Genomic DNA, 15851 nt, shown 5'->3' with positions numbered 1-15851 from the left:
TCTAGGACTTATACTTTTTGAATAATAACAAATATTTAAAATCGTTTCAGGATAAATCGTTATCGGTACGCTATTTCGTAAAAATTTAAAATTCAAACGCACTTAAAATTTTTCCTATAATAATGCTTCGAGTTTTCTCTATAGCCAGTATAAACTGTATATAGATAGCCCTACCATAAACATTTGGTGAAAATTTCAAGCATTTACAGTGATTAGTTTTTGAATTACAACCATATAAAAAAATCGATTTGGTCGAAAACTGATTTTGCGTAAAAATTTCCGTTTTTCTGTCATTTTTTTTTTGTTTTTCTCGATTTTTTTGAAAACTGTTGGAAAATTTTTACTTTTGACCTCTATAATGCACCAAGGTCCATCTTCACTTTTACATCGGAAACCACCCCCAAAGTTTGAAATCGAAGCATTATTTCGACTAGTTATGCTGTACACAGACACAAAAAAAAAAAAAAAACACACATCATTGTAAAATCAATACATTCATCACTTCGTTCAGAGTCTAAAATAATACGTAAATGAGTCAGAAAACTATGTGTCACCGAAGAATTTTTTTTCGGGAGGGGGGATATCGATTGATTAATGTATCTTAGCCATATTTATATGTGAATATGTTCAGATCATAAATATTGATTTAATTATGAAATATATAACTAAAAATTGAAGTATTTAATCTTACATTTTTTTTTTTTTTTTGGAAAGCAAAAAAAAAAATCAACTTCAAATCGATATTATAAATATTGAGCTATTGCTATACAATTTTAGCCCTACAATAATGATAATTTTATTTACATGTTCAATAATCACATATATAAGTTAAAATATATGTTGATATAAATTGATGATATATTTATTACTTGCCCTAGAATAAAAACTATAACTCCCTTATTAATACAAAAAAGGTGGGAAGTAGGTAACCGCTCTGCTATACAATAGGAGTCGAATATACATCGTCATTGATCCAGCACTATATAGTATATAGATATATAATATTTGAATTCAATGATAAATCATTACAATTAAAATATTCTGAGTAGAGACATACCGTCTAGCTTGTGTTTTTAAGTTAATTAAGTAATTTATTTTACTATTAAAGTTATGGTATTGTATAGTATAAATAGTCAAAAAACATAAAATTTATCTAAATATTTTGAAAATGTGTTTTGATTCATTGAGACATGTTTAAAGTAATATGTTATAAAATACGTAAAAGTCTTCATGAATAGAATTTTTGAATCATGTATACTTATGATTTTTAATTCGTTATTTTTTGTTTAAGAATCTCAATTTTTATCAAAATTTGAATTTCAAACGTACTCCATAAAAAAATTTATATTATTCAACTGATTAAAGAAAACTTATGTAAATTTATGCTTCTTACAAAACATCCTTTTAAAATTCTAAATATTATGAACATTTTATTAAGTACAGAAACTTATTATAAAAATAAAAAAAAACAATGAAGTGTTTTAAATTTCTATGATTAATATTTTTTGATTTATTTTACAAAAACTAAAATAGTATGATGAGAAACAATAGTTTTCAAACTTTTTTAAGAAAATGTTAAATTTATTAAAAACGTAAACTAAATTATCGAGCTTAGTGATCCAAGCATAGTTTGAAAACTTTTATAGGTACAACATCTAAAAAACATGATGATAAAATAAAATAAAAATAAGTTATATTTTATACTCTATAAGTATGGTACACATATAGTTTAGGTCTTATTTATAGATTATTTTTTATATTAAATTTTACATTTTTAAAATAAATGTAATTTCTCTATTAAATTACAATAAGCGCATTTAAGTTCAAACACAGTTTACTATTTATAGTTTTGTATTATTTGTTATTCATAATATTTTCATAATATTAATTAAAATGGAAGTTTGAAACTTTTTAAAATTTTTTTCAAGACACAATGTACCTATCGTCAAACTGTTGATAACTTCGTGTTATATTAAAGTGTTACCTGATCATTTTATACATCATCATAATAGTGAAATGGATTTTTTTATGTCAACAATTAAGATGGTTGGTTAAATTCAATATGTAAAAATATATTAGTTAATTAAATAATAATAACTTAACCAATAAAATGATTGGTGAATTTCAAGATTTTTTTTACTTAGTTTCTTAGTAACTTATTGTTGTAATACAATAAATTAATTGATTTTCAAACTTACTGTAAGTTGTTAGATTTATAAACTGAACTATGTTGCAACCTTCGTGTACTTTTGTATACGTGATCTCACATTTATATACACCTTCATCGAGTGCTGTTATATTGTCCATTACCAAGAATCCCAAAGTTGAATTTGGTTCCGTACTCCAATACGATCTGTCAAAAAAAAAATATATATATATATTATAATATAATTATTAACCTGCGCCATTTGCATGTTAAACAAACAACTGCGTCATTTGAAAAATCATAAATGTACTCATATTCATTTATTGTAAAAATTTACATAGTGGTATAAGTACCTACTATGGAAATAATATACAATATTTAGGTAGATACACCTTTTTTTCATTGAAGTGGGATTTTTTTAATACGGTTACTTTAATATTATTATAACTACAATTTATGCATACATATTTAAGTTACACCATAGTCCCCTTCAAAATGGAAATATATCTTTCCTTAACTGAATAAAAAAATTAATTCAGACGTCCATTATATACAAATTCAATTATAAAAAGCCGGACAGGATACGTAGACCGGATACTCGCTTCGCCAGCATGGGTGAAGAAGTATTATTATCACTATATACATTCGAAAATAAATCATCGAATCAAAAAAAAAAAAAAAAAAACAGTTTGTAGTAAAGGTCGATAAAAACGTGCTCTTTGAGAGTTCTTTGATATGCTTAGACTACGGTTGTCAGTTGCAGTTTTTCTTTCGTTTTTGCGAAACTGCTAAGAAAATTGAAAAATTACCTCTTCTTAAGTACCAACTACACTAGATTTCCAATTGGAATATACTCGAAACTGGAGCTTTGTTATTGGCTAATGCCCAAGTAAGTGCTCGCCATACAATATATAGGTATATAAAAGCTAAAAATCATAATTAAACTAAAACCAATAGATTTATCGCAATATTTCGTTAAAATCTTTAAATTGATAAAACCATATTCCAGTAAGAAACAATTTGAAATAATTTGTATTGAAATAATAAGATAATTATCAAAAATTACAGTAATTAAATAATATATATAATATATATCCAATATTTATATGTAGAATATAATATAACATAACATATTTATCTATAACTAGCTTAGGTACAAGCTGTATATAGATAAAAATAAATAATAATACGTAGCAGGGATCCATATCAATATTTAATTTGTAATAAACACATTTTATATAGGTACGCAGTTTTTAGTTGTATGACATGTGACTGTGTGAGTAACTTCAATATTTGCATTTATGCAGTATGCCACAGTCATCATATTTTAACTGATTTTGTAGTATAGATTTTTTAAATAATGAATTATAATGTATAGGTGATGTATGTATATTGTAAACAAAATTTAAAATAATTATTTATATTAAAAATAAAAATACAAGCAACAAAAAAACCACTTATATCTTTAAACCATCTGTGTTGTATAATCTTCATAAAATGTTATATATAATATTATGTTATCTTATTTTTAAAAGATTATTTAGTTTTTTGTGAAACGAAAATCCAAAATAATCATGAAACTCATTGTAATTAAAACGTTTAACATTTCACATTTGTATGCTGTAATTGTGTTTCTAAAACTTAAGTATTTTAACTTTTTAGTTAATGAAACTATTTAGTTTTTATTACAGTTTAAAAGAACAAAATGTTTAATCCGTGAAATAGGTACTTAGATATTATTTTTAATCTGATATATTAAATGTGTATATTACTTAATAGTTAAGAATAAATTAGTACTTATTTGTTTAAAAATTAAAAATAATACTATAATATCTAACTTATTCCACTTGAGCGAAACGCCTGAGGCACAGATAGAAGAACAAGACTGAGTATATTTTTAGAATTTCTTGGCTTCTGTATTTTCTTATCATAAGAGTCATAAGAGTGAAAATAATATTTAATAATTTGGCATAGGGAAAAAAAGAATGGTGTTAATTTTTAATTTTATCGAGTACATAGGTACATATAAAACTGACAAAATTTTAGTATCTATCCCAAATATAAAACATGTATAAACACTAAAGTTAAAAAAATAAGAATGTATAAGATTAAAAAAATTCTTTTGAATGCAGTTTACAGTGCCCAGCTAATTTGTGTTCAAGACATATTTAAGAGTTTTTTGAGCACCTTATAATGTGTACCTATATTGTATATATAAACATTATATAATACAATCTACCACTATCACATTAACGTCACGCACTCGTGCATAAAAGTAAGTGAACCAAACACATGTCATATTATCTTTATTATTTTCACTTATTTTTTAAATATTTATTATAAAATAGGTAAAATAGAAATAATGAAGTCATATGCAAAAAAATAAATAATTATTGCCTGTATGTAATAAAAGTATAGTACAGAAAATCGTTTATTTAATTATACATTTGGTGATGCCTTCTATAGTGTAGGCTATATATATTCTCAAAATTATTTTTATTAATAAAGACAATTTTTCTTTAAACGGTGAATTGCTAAGCTACCTAAGTTTCCAGAGTCAAACGTCTTAAAAAAAAAAATATGTATAACTCATGAGAGCACTGTAGAAAAAAAATATTTATGCCTTTTAAATAATCTCCTTAACCACTAATTATTGTAGTTCTGTATATAAGCGTTTTGTGTTTATTATGACACAATTTGAAGTGTGCATGGGTTTGATCATTTCACACAAGAATTATTTGAACTGCTTGCTGAAAAGCTTCAACATTCAAGATGACTTCAATAACTTTTGAAAGAGTTAACACTCAACAACCAAATTAAACTTATTATATTATAATTTGGTAGTGTAGCATACTAGTATAGTATAATTAGTAGCAAAGAAATGTTTTTTTAAAACATGAAAACTTGAAATTAAATGAAATTTGTAGTAATGTGACAATTCTTAAACAATACAAACAACATTTAACATGCAGTACATAATTATAATCAGTGTAGTATGCAAAGTAATTATATTTTAATCAAAAGTAAATGATTATTTTTTGAGGTTGAAAGATGTTTTAAAATTTCTTTAGACCAATAATAACACAATTTTCAATTTCAAATTAAGTATTTATAAATTTGCTAACCAAAAGAAAGAATTATTTTTCATTTAATAAAATCAAATAGATTTTTTGTACAACCAATCAAAAATTTTAATGAAAACTTTCAGGTTTATAACTATTTAAAAAAGTTTAAATTTGACTACGTACATAACTAAATGTATTCTAAACTCTAAATTAAATATCCTGTACAAGCGTGTGTATATTTAATGTTTGACACTATTCTTTTAGCATATTATAATCTGATTACTCCGTGAGTTAAAATTATCAACAAATAGTATAATTATACCAACGTATTTAGTTATAATAATATTGTCACTGAGATATACAATACTATGATAATCGATTAAGATTTCTATGTTATAACTTTTTTTTTATAAATTTTCATTTATAGGTTTATTTTATATTGTGAAGGGGAAATAGATTCTAAAAATGTTGATGATGGTAGAAATATAGGAACACATATTTAATATAATTGAATATTGAACCAATAGTTTAATACCTACTTATAAAGTTATAATTTATGAGTAGGTAGCACTTAAGTTATGAAGTAACTAATGCACTAATATTTTCGGGTAGAATCAGCTCTAAAACCCATTAACCTAATTATTATAATTTTTAATTATCTATGTTCAACATTGAATATTAATGCTAGGTACAAAATATTTAAAAGTATAAGTAGAGTTATATGAACTAGGTATGGATTTATAATGGGTTTATGATTATGGCTTATGGATCAGTTTAATTATGGAAAACTCCACTCCTCCTAAAATATTAATTGATTTAAGCCAATGGATTTTCATTGGGGATAGAATATACAAAACATACTAAAATTTAGTTTTAAAAACATTTATTATGGTATATACTATATAGGTACTGAAACAATTTTGAGCGTCAAATATATTTTTTATAAATTTACAATAATTTTGATTTATAGTACTTAAATCTAATTATAAATAAGAAACAAAAATTAATTCTACGATTAAAAAATTGCTAAATGGTCATTGAAAATAATTGAATATAATATAATAATTAGAATACACACAGTATGAGTTAACCATACATTAAAAAGGTCTAGATTGTATCTTTCTAAGATTATAACTAAAAAGTAAAAACCATCAAGTATAAAGTTCAACCATTTACCTATGATTGTACACCCTACATCGAGCAATAAAATATTTAAGTGAGAAATATTATAAAAAAATAACATAGGTAACTATTATATTTTAGGTATATAAATATTTTTATTTATTATTATTATTATAAGATTATATCATTGCATTACAATAAAATTATTTCATGTTTCCAAAATAATAATTTCGTATTTCGTCATTATTTTGTGAAAATAACTAAATTAAATACATTTTATTTTTTAAACTGAATTACATTCCTATGTAATCTTGAATGAAACTGAATAGTATTTATGCTTACCTTTTACACAATTTCTAAAGTAAGGAAATGTGTACAATGTTAAGTTATTTTAAACTAGAAATTGAATGATTTTAGGTAAATTTATATATATATGTACCTATAATAATTATATGTCACTACTCATTAAATTAAATATCATACACTTACATATTGAAAGTATTCTATTTTGTATTTAAAACCATTTCGAATAAAACTATGTATAAAATGTTTAATGTACTGACAAGTAGATTATACCAATATAGATTCTTAAGTATTTTGAATACTACACATAAAAAGTATTCCGACGTTTAAAAATAGTTGCTAACGTCACCAACAGATGCAATACTATAGCAGTTTAACATGTTTTAAATACATTTTAAGCTTTTGGAAATGTCTATTTTATTGTTTAAATTTAAATACAAGAATTTAATGATTAAATCAACAAATGAAATTCTTTTTACGCTTATGGTAAACAAGAGCTCACTAAATAATAAATTTTATAATGCTAAGATAAAAAACAACTAAAATATAAGAGTTTTATGCTTTTCAATAAACGCAATTATTTAAAGCTTAAAATTAAACTAGCATTGAATAAATATTTTAACGGTACCTATTTGGAAGTTTGAACATACGAAAACACTTAGTCTGAAGCGATTCCACAAGCTTAAGTTATTTTTTAACCAACAAAACTTCATAAAATACTAGACTTCAAATATAATATTATTATCATAATTATTTGAATTATTTGATGAAATATATTTCAGATATATATATATTTTTTTATATTTCTCGATGTAATTGATATTTTGATCCAGAAATTATAATATATAATTCCTCGACCATCGGGCAAGTCACGGTGTCCGGAGAACAAGTGCCGCCATCCCCCACTTCGGGGCATGGCAGAAACCTACGGGTGCCCCAATAAAAAATTCTGCCAAAACTCTCACCCACGTGTAAAACCAACCTACAGTTCCATAAGAACCTACAGTACTACCCCCTTCCCAATGGCCTTAGTTGCCGCGGGATAATAAAAAATAATAAAAAAATAATATAATATATAATGTTCAATTGTCGAACAATCGCAGTTAGGTATATTGTCAATTGCAAACTATTATAAATTAAACTCAAAAAGTTGCATTAAATTTACAATAAAAATTAATATATAAATATATATTATAAAATGTTCCTGACATACAATCAAACTTCAAACTTATTGATGAGATAATAGAAAATTTAACATTTATGATTGATAAGCGTAGTATATTAATTTATAAAATATATAATTTTGTAAAAGGATATATAAAATAGGTATAGGTATGCTTACATTTCATTCCCAAATAAATCCTAAGCTTTACTCAGCTCATCCAAAAGTGGTTGGGTTTACTAATTTTTTTTTTTTTTTGATTTTCTTAAAAATAAATTAAATATTATGTGTCAATATTCTTAATCATACGCGTAGTATAAGCATTTTGTAGAGATTTTATACTTACTAACTAAAAAATTGTTACCGTGTGCAAATCTTAAAATGCCTATAGATATACGTATACGTATAATTGATAGTATTATAAATAGATATTGATTATAACTGTGAAATCCTTAATTCCGAAAATTTAATTTTATAGACATAAGACGAAGATGTATTTATATCGATTAATGTTAAAGTATTTATCAGTTTTTATCTCATAAATATTATAAGTATTAGTATATAGTACAGTATAATTATACTGAAAACATGGGCATTATGCCATTGTTCAACGGTTAACTACGCCTGCTGGCTTTGACGTTACTTCTAAAACTATTGCCAAGAACTTTAAAAAAACCTCAATTTAAATTAAAAAAAGAACTATACATAATACATTCATAACATAACGCAATGTACATAAAATAACATTATAATGTTATTTATAAAAAAATCCATATTTTGAAAATTAATAATTTTACATGTTTGGCACTTGGTGAGTCACGTCGTCGCTTCAGATCACAAATCAAAAAATCTTCGATTTCTTATGAAACGCTACTTTAAAATGGGTCACATAATAATAATAAAACACAAAGCAAAAAGTGCATTTTTTTGCGAATGTATATAATATTGCGTGCTTGGCACTCGCTAGTCGCTATACCCATTTTTAAATCTGATATAGGTAATTTGTTCATGAGGTAACGCAATCATCATTCATCTATAGTAATATCACATAACACCTGTTTTTGAGCCAAAAATATGATAGCAATATAAACTATAAAATTGAAATCTTATAAAGATAAAATCAAACAAATGTCAAGAATATTTTTAATTATAAATTAATAAATTGAGATAAAAATAATTGATAGTTTTTGAAAATTATTTCACACTCATATATTTAATTACTGTCTTATATTATTTAATCATCTTAGTAATTCGTTATGAGACTAGAATTTTTATCCTCTGAACTACAACAATATGGCCAACCCATAACATTTTTATTAAAGGTTTTAAAATATAAAATACAAAATCAATTGTTTAGTGTTTATTTGCAATGTTTTATACAATTAATGAATACTAAATATATAGGTAAAAATATATATAATAATAATATAATAATATAATAATATATATATAAATATATCATCAATATTTAATATAAAAACTATATAAGTTTAGAATATATCCTAGGAACTAGGAAGTATTGTCTATCATAATATTTATTGCGTGTGCCTATAATTTACGAATTGCAAATATATTATTCATCAATAAGTACCTATTGACATTTGAAAAATTAAGATTAAAAAGAATAAAACTACCTATTCAAATAATATGTTACGTATATTATAATATTTGTTGATGTGTGCTTTTATTAAACCAATAACGGGATATGATCGGTATACATATATAAAGTTTCGCAAATGAATACCAAATATATTACGTATAGAAATAAAAAAAGAATATAATATGTAATAATTAAATGGTGAATTTTTTCTAAGTTAATGCTACTTTTAAAGTTGGATGGAAATTTTTTTTATTAACTTTAAAGAACGTATATGCAAAGTTTTAAGCACATATATATATATATTTACATATTTTGATGAACTTTTCTATAGGAGAATAAATTTTATATATATTATACTGCATATTTTTTATGTATTTTCAAGTTTTCCTATTATAATATTTTTTATTTTTGTGATAACATCCAGAACACAAATAAGGAAAGACTTAAAGTTTAATAAACAAAAAATAAAATTTTAAATTAATTTTCGATTCATACAGAAAAATTTCAACTATAGATGTAATAACTTCAATCCCTAATTATTTATTATCTACTAATTTTGCAACAACCATATCCCATAATTAAGAAAAAATACTTTGAGAACATAAATTATTAATGATATATTGTGTTTAAAAATAAAAAATAAAAAATTTATATTGTTATTTTTCATATTACAAATATATATATGTATGTATTATATATTTGGAAAAAGTTAACTTGAGTTTAGTGTGAAAATATACAATATTATATTATAGGTATTATATTATTATTGAAATACTTTAATAGTGTAATTGCTTGGTACTGGGTTTCTTTAAAAAAAAAAGTAATCAAGAATAAAAAAAAACAAATTATTGTGGAATAATTACTTAATAGATTCTTGCGACGTGTCAAAACTTAATTTCTAAAATTAAAACAACTAATCCATATTATATTATTATATAACCTAACCATATAAATATATGCAGATTGTCAAAGCTACATTAAGCAAGGAAAACAAAATAATAGGTAATTAAATAAGATAATAACTTTGGCCATTCATCTTTTGATGCCTCAAAGTAATGAGACAATTTTAGTGTATATCTAGAATTTTTTTTATTCAAGGGAGGTGTCATTAGTCATAATGAAGTATGAATAAGTTATAGAAATATAACATATTTATCATTTCATATATTTCTTATAAAATCAAATTAACTTAAAATATGGTTAAAATAAAAATGTATCTACTGTTAATTCAGTGTTAAGCCAATAACGTAACATAATTATAGTTAATATTCTTTATCGGTCTTAAAAATGTGAGCGTTCTATACAATTTTGAAAAATCACAAGTGATAAAACAAAAATGTCTATCATTTATTTAATTTGCATCACGATTTACGATCAAAAAATTATGTGACAAATTATTTATTAATTAATATCTATACTTTTAATTTTATGCAAAAATAAATAATATATCATTGTATATTATGACTTATAGACTATAGTACTAATACTTATAACTGTTTCTATAACCTTAAAATATATTGAAATAATTATGAAAACAATTTATGTCTTCAATAAATCTAAATTTTGATTACAAAAATTGAAAACTTAAGTATCTACCAAGATACCTAATACAAACGATTTATAAATTACCATTTATTTTAAATTTTAAGGATTTGAGTTGAACGATAAAGGTATTTATTTTGCTATGATATGAAAAAAAAGCTCGGTCAAAAACCTTGAAAATATATTACGAGGTTTCTCATAAGTATTGTTATTATTGGGTTAAAAAAAAGTTGAACGAGTTCCATAAATATTTTTTATGCAAATTAAGTTTATATTTTAATGAAATAGAATATTCACGCGTAAAATAACAATTTATAAACAATTTCTTATTTTGTTTTAAATCAAAAACAAATAATTTTAAATACCTACGTCTTAGAATGTTTAATAAATGTTTATTAGAATTATTTATAAAATATTTTTACTCTTTTTGAGCTCCTTATAGTAATTTTCGATATTTTTTAGTTATTATTTTTATATAAATACCTACCTATTGATAAAAATAATTTCACTTGGTCAAAAACTGAAAATTTATCACAAGGTTATATTATAAGTTTTATAGTTTTAAAGTTTTTTTTTTTTAATAATAATACTGAAGGTACTTAGCCATCTAGTTTTAAAGCATTCGGAGTCCAATATATTTTTTGCGAGGATTTGAAACTTTTACGTATCTATAATATTATTATATTTTAAACACACAATGCCATTCTCTCAAAGAAATTATATCACCTAATTAAATGATATTGACTATTTATAGTTTATCCCGCATTAATATAATAGCAAAATAAATAACTAGAATATTAATTGTCATCAATGTTTGGTAATATTATGTATATGATAAAATGCTGACAGTCGATATAGACAGCCTCCGCTCAGAATCGTTATTTTCGTATGAAACGATTAATCATTGAATTCAAATTTGACACATCCATTATTCCATTACACTTTATTGATAACAGTGACATGTTTAATTATGATAGTTATACACTCGACTTCTACTATACAGCAGAGGTTTCCTATTTTCTCTACTTTTTTTGTTTATATAATATTTAAATTTAATATTAAGAGAGATTTTAAAAATTACAACCAATAATAAGTTTATTTAAAACGAAAATATTAACAATTAGTTTTACACAATGTGGCAATGTATTTAACAGATAATAACTCAAATATTAATTTATATTCAATAACTTAATAAATAATATGCTTTTCGACGTCCGTGTTTTATAGTTAGTGAGTTACTATTTTATTTTATTTTGCAATCAAATACAATAAAACGTCTAAAATATTACTTCTAGGCTATAGATATATGTTTATAGTTTTATTTTAGTACTATGTGTCATCATTAAATCAGTGGAGTTTATTTTATGTCTAAAAATCTATGCGTCATAAAGCCTTATAAACAAAACAAATTGCAATTAACATTGTGTATTTGTGTGGTTTGGTTAGGAAAATTAATCAAAGCAACATTGATATTTTAGTACTATAAATTAACAATCATGTATATATTCGTGTTTTAAACGCGGAACAACGATAACTTAAGTGTATAGTTGCTGTATAGGAATATCGGAAGGATAAAGGCGGCGATTTGTCGAAGGTTTGCGCATTAGTCTACAAATAATGTCAATAGCTTATACGACGGCCAGCGAACGGATTTCGCAGCATTCAAATGTATTAGCCGGCTATTGTGTGTTCCTAACACGGAAGGGGCCGCATAATTAAAAGCCCCGTCAGCGTCAGCTGATAAAACCACCGTGGTTGACTTTATGCGTTACGAACTTAAACGAATATGCATATATTATTATAAAAGTAGGGATTAAATTTTAGTGCCTTAAAAATCACAAAAAATGCCTAGGAGATTTAAAAATATGCACTACTAAGTAATTCGTTTAAAAAATGTATTTCTCGCAATTTAAAAATGTATATTCAACGTAATCGTATAGTTGTGCAATTCATTTTTTTATTTTTCTGAAGACACTGTAATAGAAGTACCTACCTATTTTTATCGCAGCTTAACTGTATAATTATTTATGGATATTTAAGCGGTGGCGGACGACGAGTAGCGCATTGTATTTGTTACTACACGTTTGAAACTGGCTGACTATCATGTCTACCGCTACCAATATACTGGTTTTTATTAAAACAATACATTTTGTTTTACAATTCGCATTCACTTAAAAAAAAATTGTGAAAAATGTTCTAAAAACAAATTTAAGACAAACATATTCTAAAAACATATGAAAAATAACTAATAGTTAATATATTTGTCAATATAAATTAAAAATAAAGCCTTGAATCAAAATATATCACTATAATAAACTCTAAAATAATTCCACTTAAGGAGCTAAGCGTTTTGAAACACCAGAAAACAAATTATATTGCATCAAGTTCTCAGTCTAATTATAGATTATGTTGTAATTGTACGAATTTGTACCTAAGTTGTAATTACAACGGCGTGATTGTAGATGGCGAGAACGATGTTCCCGGGAGCCTGTTTATAGCTTATACAAATTAGGTATACATATACCAATATATGTCATAACCTACATATGGCCAAGGGTCAAAAGATTATGCCAGTAGTCTAAACTTGTAAGAACTACGAAGTCGTGTTGGAATTGCAGAGCTGCAAAGTGTTGGACGTTAAAGAGATTAAAATAGCGACAGAGTGTTATGAATTATTATGATATTAAATTTGAAAGCAATAAGAACATAAATCATCTTATTTGGAAAATTTTTTATTAAACCCACATTTTACCCGACATAACATTTTCCTGAAAATTATCAACGTTCGTTGTCAGTCTTTTCTTATGCTCTTACAAACGACTAATAAAAAAAAAAAAAAAATCGAAAAATAACTTTTCAAGTATACCATCAAGATTTCCTGTCTGAGATACGTGAAACTTTCGAGCTCACTGTTTCCGTTAGAAAAGGTGTTCACGTCGAGTACAACCAATACACTTCACGCTTCACTCAGAATTGAAAAAATAAAGTGCATTAGGTACACCGTTGCAGTAGAATAAAAATTAACAACGGTGTATGAGTCTAACAAATAGATACTAAATAAATACATATCGGTGTTTACAAAAATACAATTTTTTACCAAGGGTATTGTTGTTCGTATACAAGTATTATTAACCACGACTAGGTGTTTTGTTCGACTTACCTGTCATATCGGTCGGTGTACCCTTCTCGGTGCGGCTGTGTCGTGCGAGGCCCACCGGAATACAGGAATATTCTGCTTGCTCCTCGGTACCATTTCACAGAGTGAACTGTTCCACACTGGGTGGTCATCTCGAATCCGGCGGTCACATTATTGGGTTCCAGTTCGCAGGGTAAAAACGCTGACTGTCCTATGCGTGCGTTTATGTCACTTTGCTGTTCGCCTGTATAAAACAAACAAAACAAATCAATCATGACAACTTATAATGACAGTTTATACGTAAGACCAATTACATATTATTATAATGTAGGTACATGGCCATTAAATTATTATATTTAGGGCCGGGATTTCATTATAAAAATGTATTACTCAATGCTATATATACGAGTAAAAGGTATAAAAAAGTATGGTATTCAAATTTGATAAAATATGCTTTTTTAATAATTCATATTTAAATTAGGGTGGTAGGTCAAGAAAAGAAAAAAAAACACACAACTGAAAATTGAGTTGTATGTACATATGAATATATTATATACCAACTGATGATTGGCTATGTATATAAGATAGTAAAGAAAAGTCAATATACAAATATTGTTGGTGCCTCTTTATATTTTTTTTTAGAAACGAGAACGTTGTCGGTCAATGATCGTTATTACCTCAATATAATTCACGTTCGTCTCTGTTTAACCATTTATCATTATTATATCATACAATATTATTTAATATTCTAGAAATTTTTTTAATATCTATGCTTTGTGGAAAATGCTCTAGAACTTGAAAAATTTAAATCAAAGCAAAATAAAAGTTATCAGTATTATCTAAAACATAGTTCCCACTGACGGAGCTAAGACGAAGCTATGTCTTAGAACTCCAGTAAAAAAATGACGTTGCATCAAAATCTCAACCTAATTATACAGTTATTAGTTTATTACAATATTTCGCTGCAGTCAACTAAATTTTGGGCGCATTTAGTCGATAAAGTTATAATGTATATGATCGGCTATATAATAACGATTGTATTATTATCTATTAACGAGTATGAGGTGGTATATTATTAAATTATTATATTAAAATGTATAATATACTTAATATTATTGTGTAGTAGGTATGCGAACCTATAGCTGGTTCGGTGATGGGTTATGATGGGGTGGCAGAATGAGCATCGAGATAAATCGTTAAATTAGTATTGTACGTCGTTTAAGGGCCATTCAAAGGATATCCGTTTCGTTACAACCGGGCCTTCTGCGTATCCGCCGTCCAATCGCGGGGACACAGACGATGTACAGCGGATTATTTCCTTTCCGGCGTAACGGCGGTAAAATAGCCATGGCAGCCATATAATCATTGTTAACGATTATTTTAACGACGGCGGTTCCGATTTCTATATAATAATATTAATAATAATAATAATATCGTTCTAGAATATTTATCGCCGACTACTTTCCCGCTCCGTTGTATATACAATATTATAGCCACCTGCAGCAACGATTTATAATAATAATAATAACAACAATAATAACACCACCCAGTTCATTTATTGCGAATAACCTAGCACGTGGTATTATTGTAATAGTATATCATCACGTATATTATTATTATTATACACCCACTAGAGAATCGGAGGGATGATGGAAATGGGAACAACAGTCGTGATTACGTATTGTATTACGCGACGAGTGGTCGCCAAATGATTTATTGTGTGTACTATATAAGTATATAATATTATGGTTATATTTAGTTTTAACCCATATTAT

The 15851-nt window shown here is 25.3% G+C and overlaps 1 protein-coding gene across 6 annotated transcripts in view; it reads right to left on the bottom strand.

The window, feature by feature from the left end:
- The window catches only part of nrm (neuromusculin), a 61920-nt gene that overhangs the window by 20479 nt on the left and 25590 nt on the right, over positions 1-15851 (bottom strand). For all 6 annotated transcript variants that reach the window (XM_015507746.2, XM_015507751.2, XM_015507749.2 and 3 more), the window contains exons 2-3: positions 14101-14320; positions 2199-2353 (exon numbers count right to left, since the gene is read on the bottom strand). In XM_015507746.2, coding sequence (XP_015363232.2) covers positions 2199-2353; positions 14101-14320 — 375 coding nt within the window. The remainder of the gene's footprint in view (positions 1-2198; positions 2354-14100; positions 14321-15851) is intronic.

This window comes from Diuraphis noxia, unplaced genomic scaffold (genome assembly GCF_037042655.1).
Source record: "Diuraphis noxia isolate RWA-SAM2 unplaced genomic scaffold, SU_Dnox_SAM2 contig0001, whole genome shotgun sequence".
NCBI classification, from domain to species: Eukaryota; Metazoa; Arthropoda; class Insecta; order Hemiptera; family Aphididae; genus Diuraphis; species Diuraphis noxia.
The sequence above is the reverse complement of the archived record's forward strand: the minus strand, read 5'-3'. Positions and strand labels throughout refer to the sequence as shown.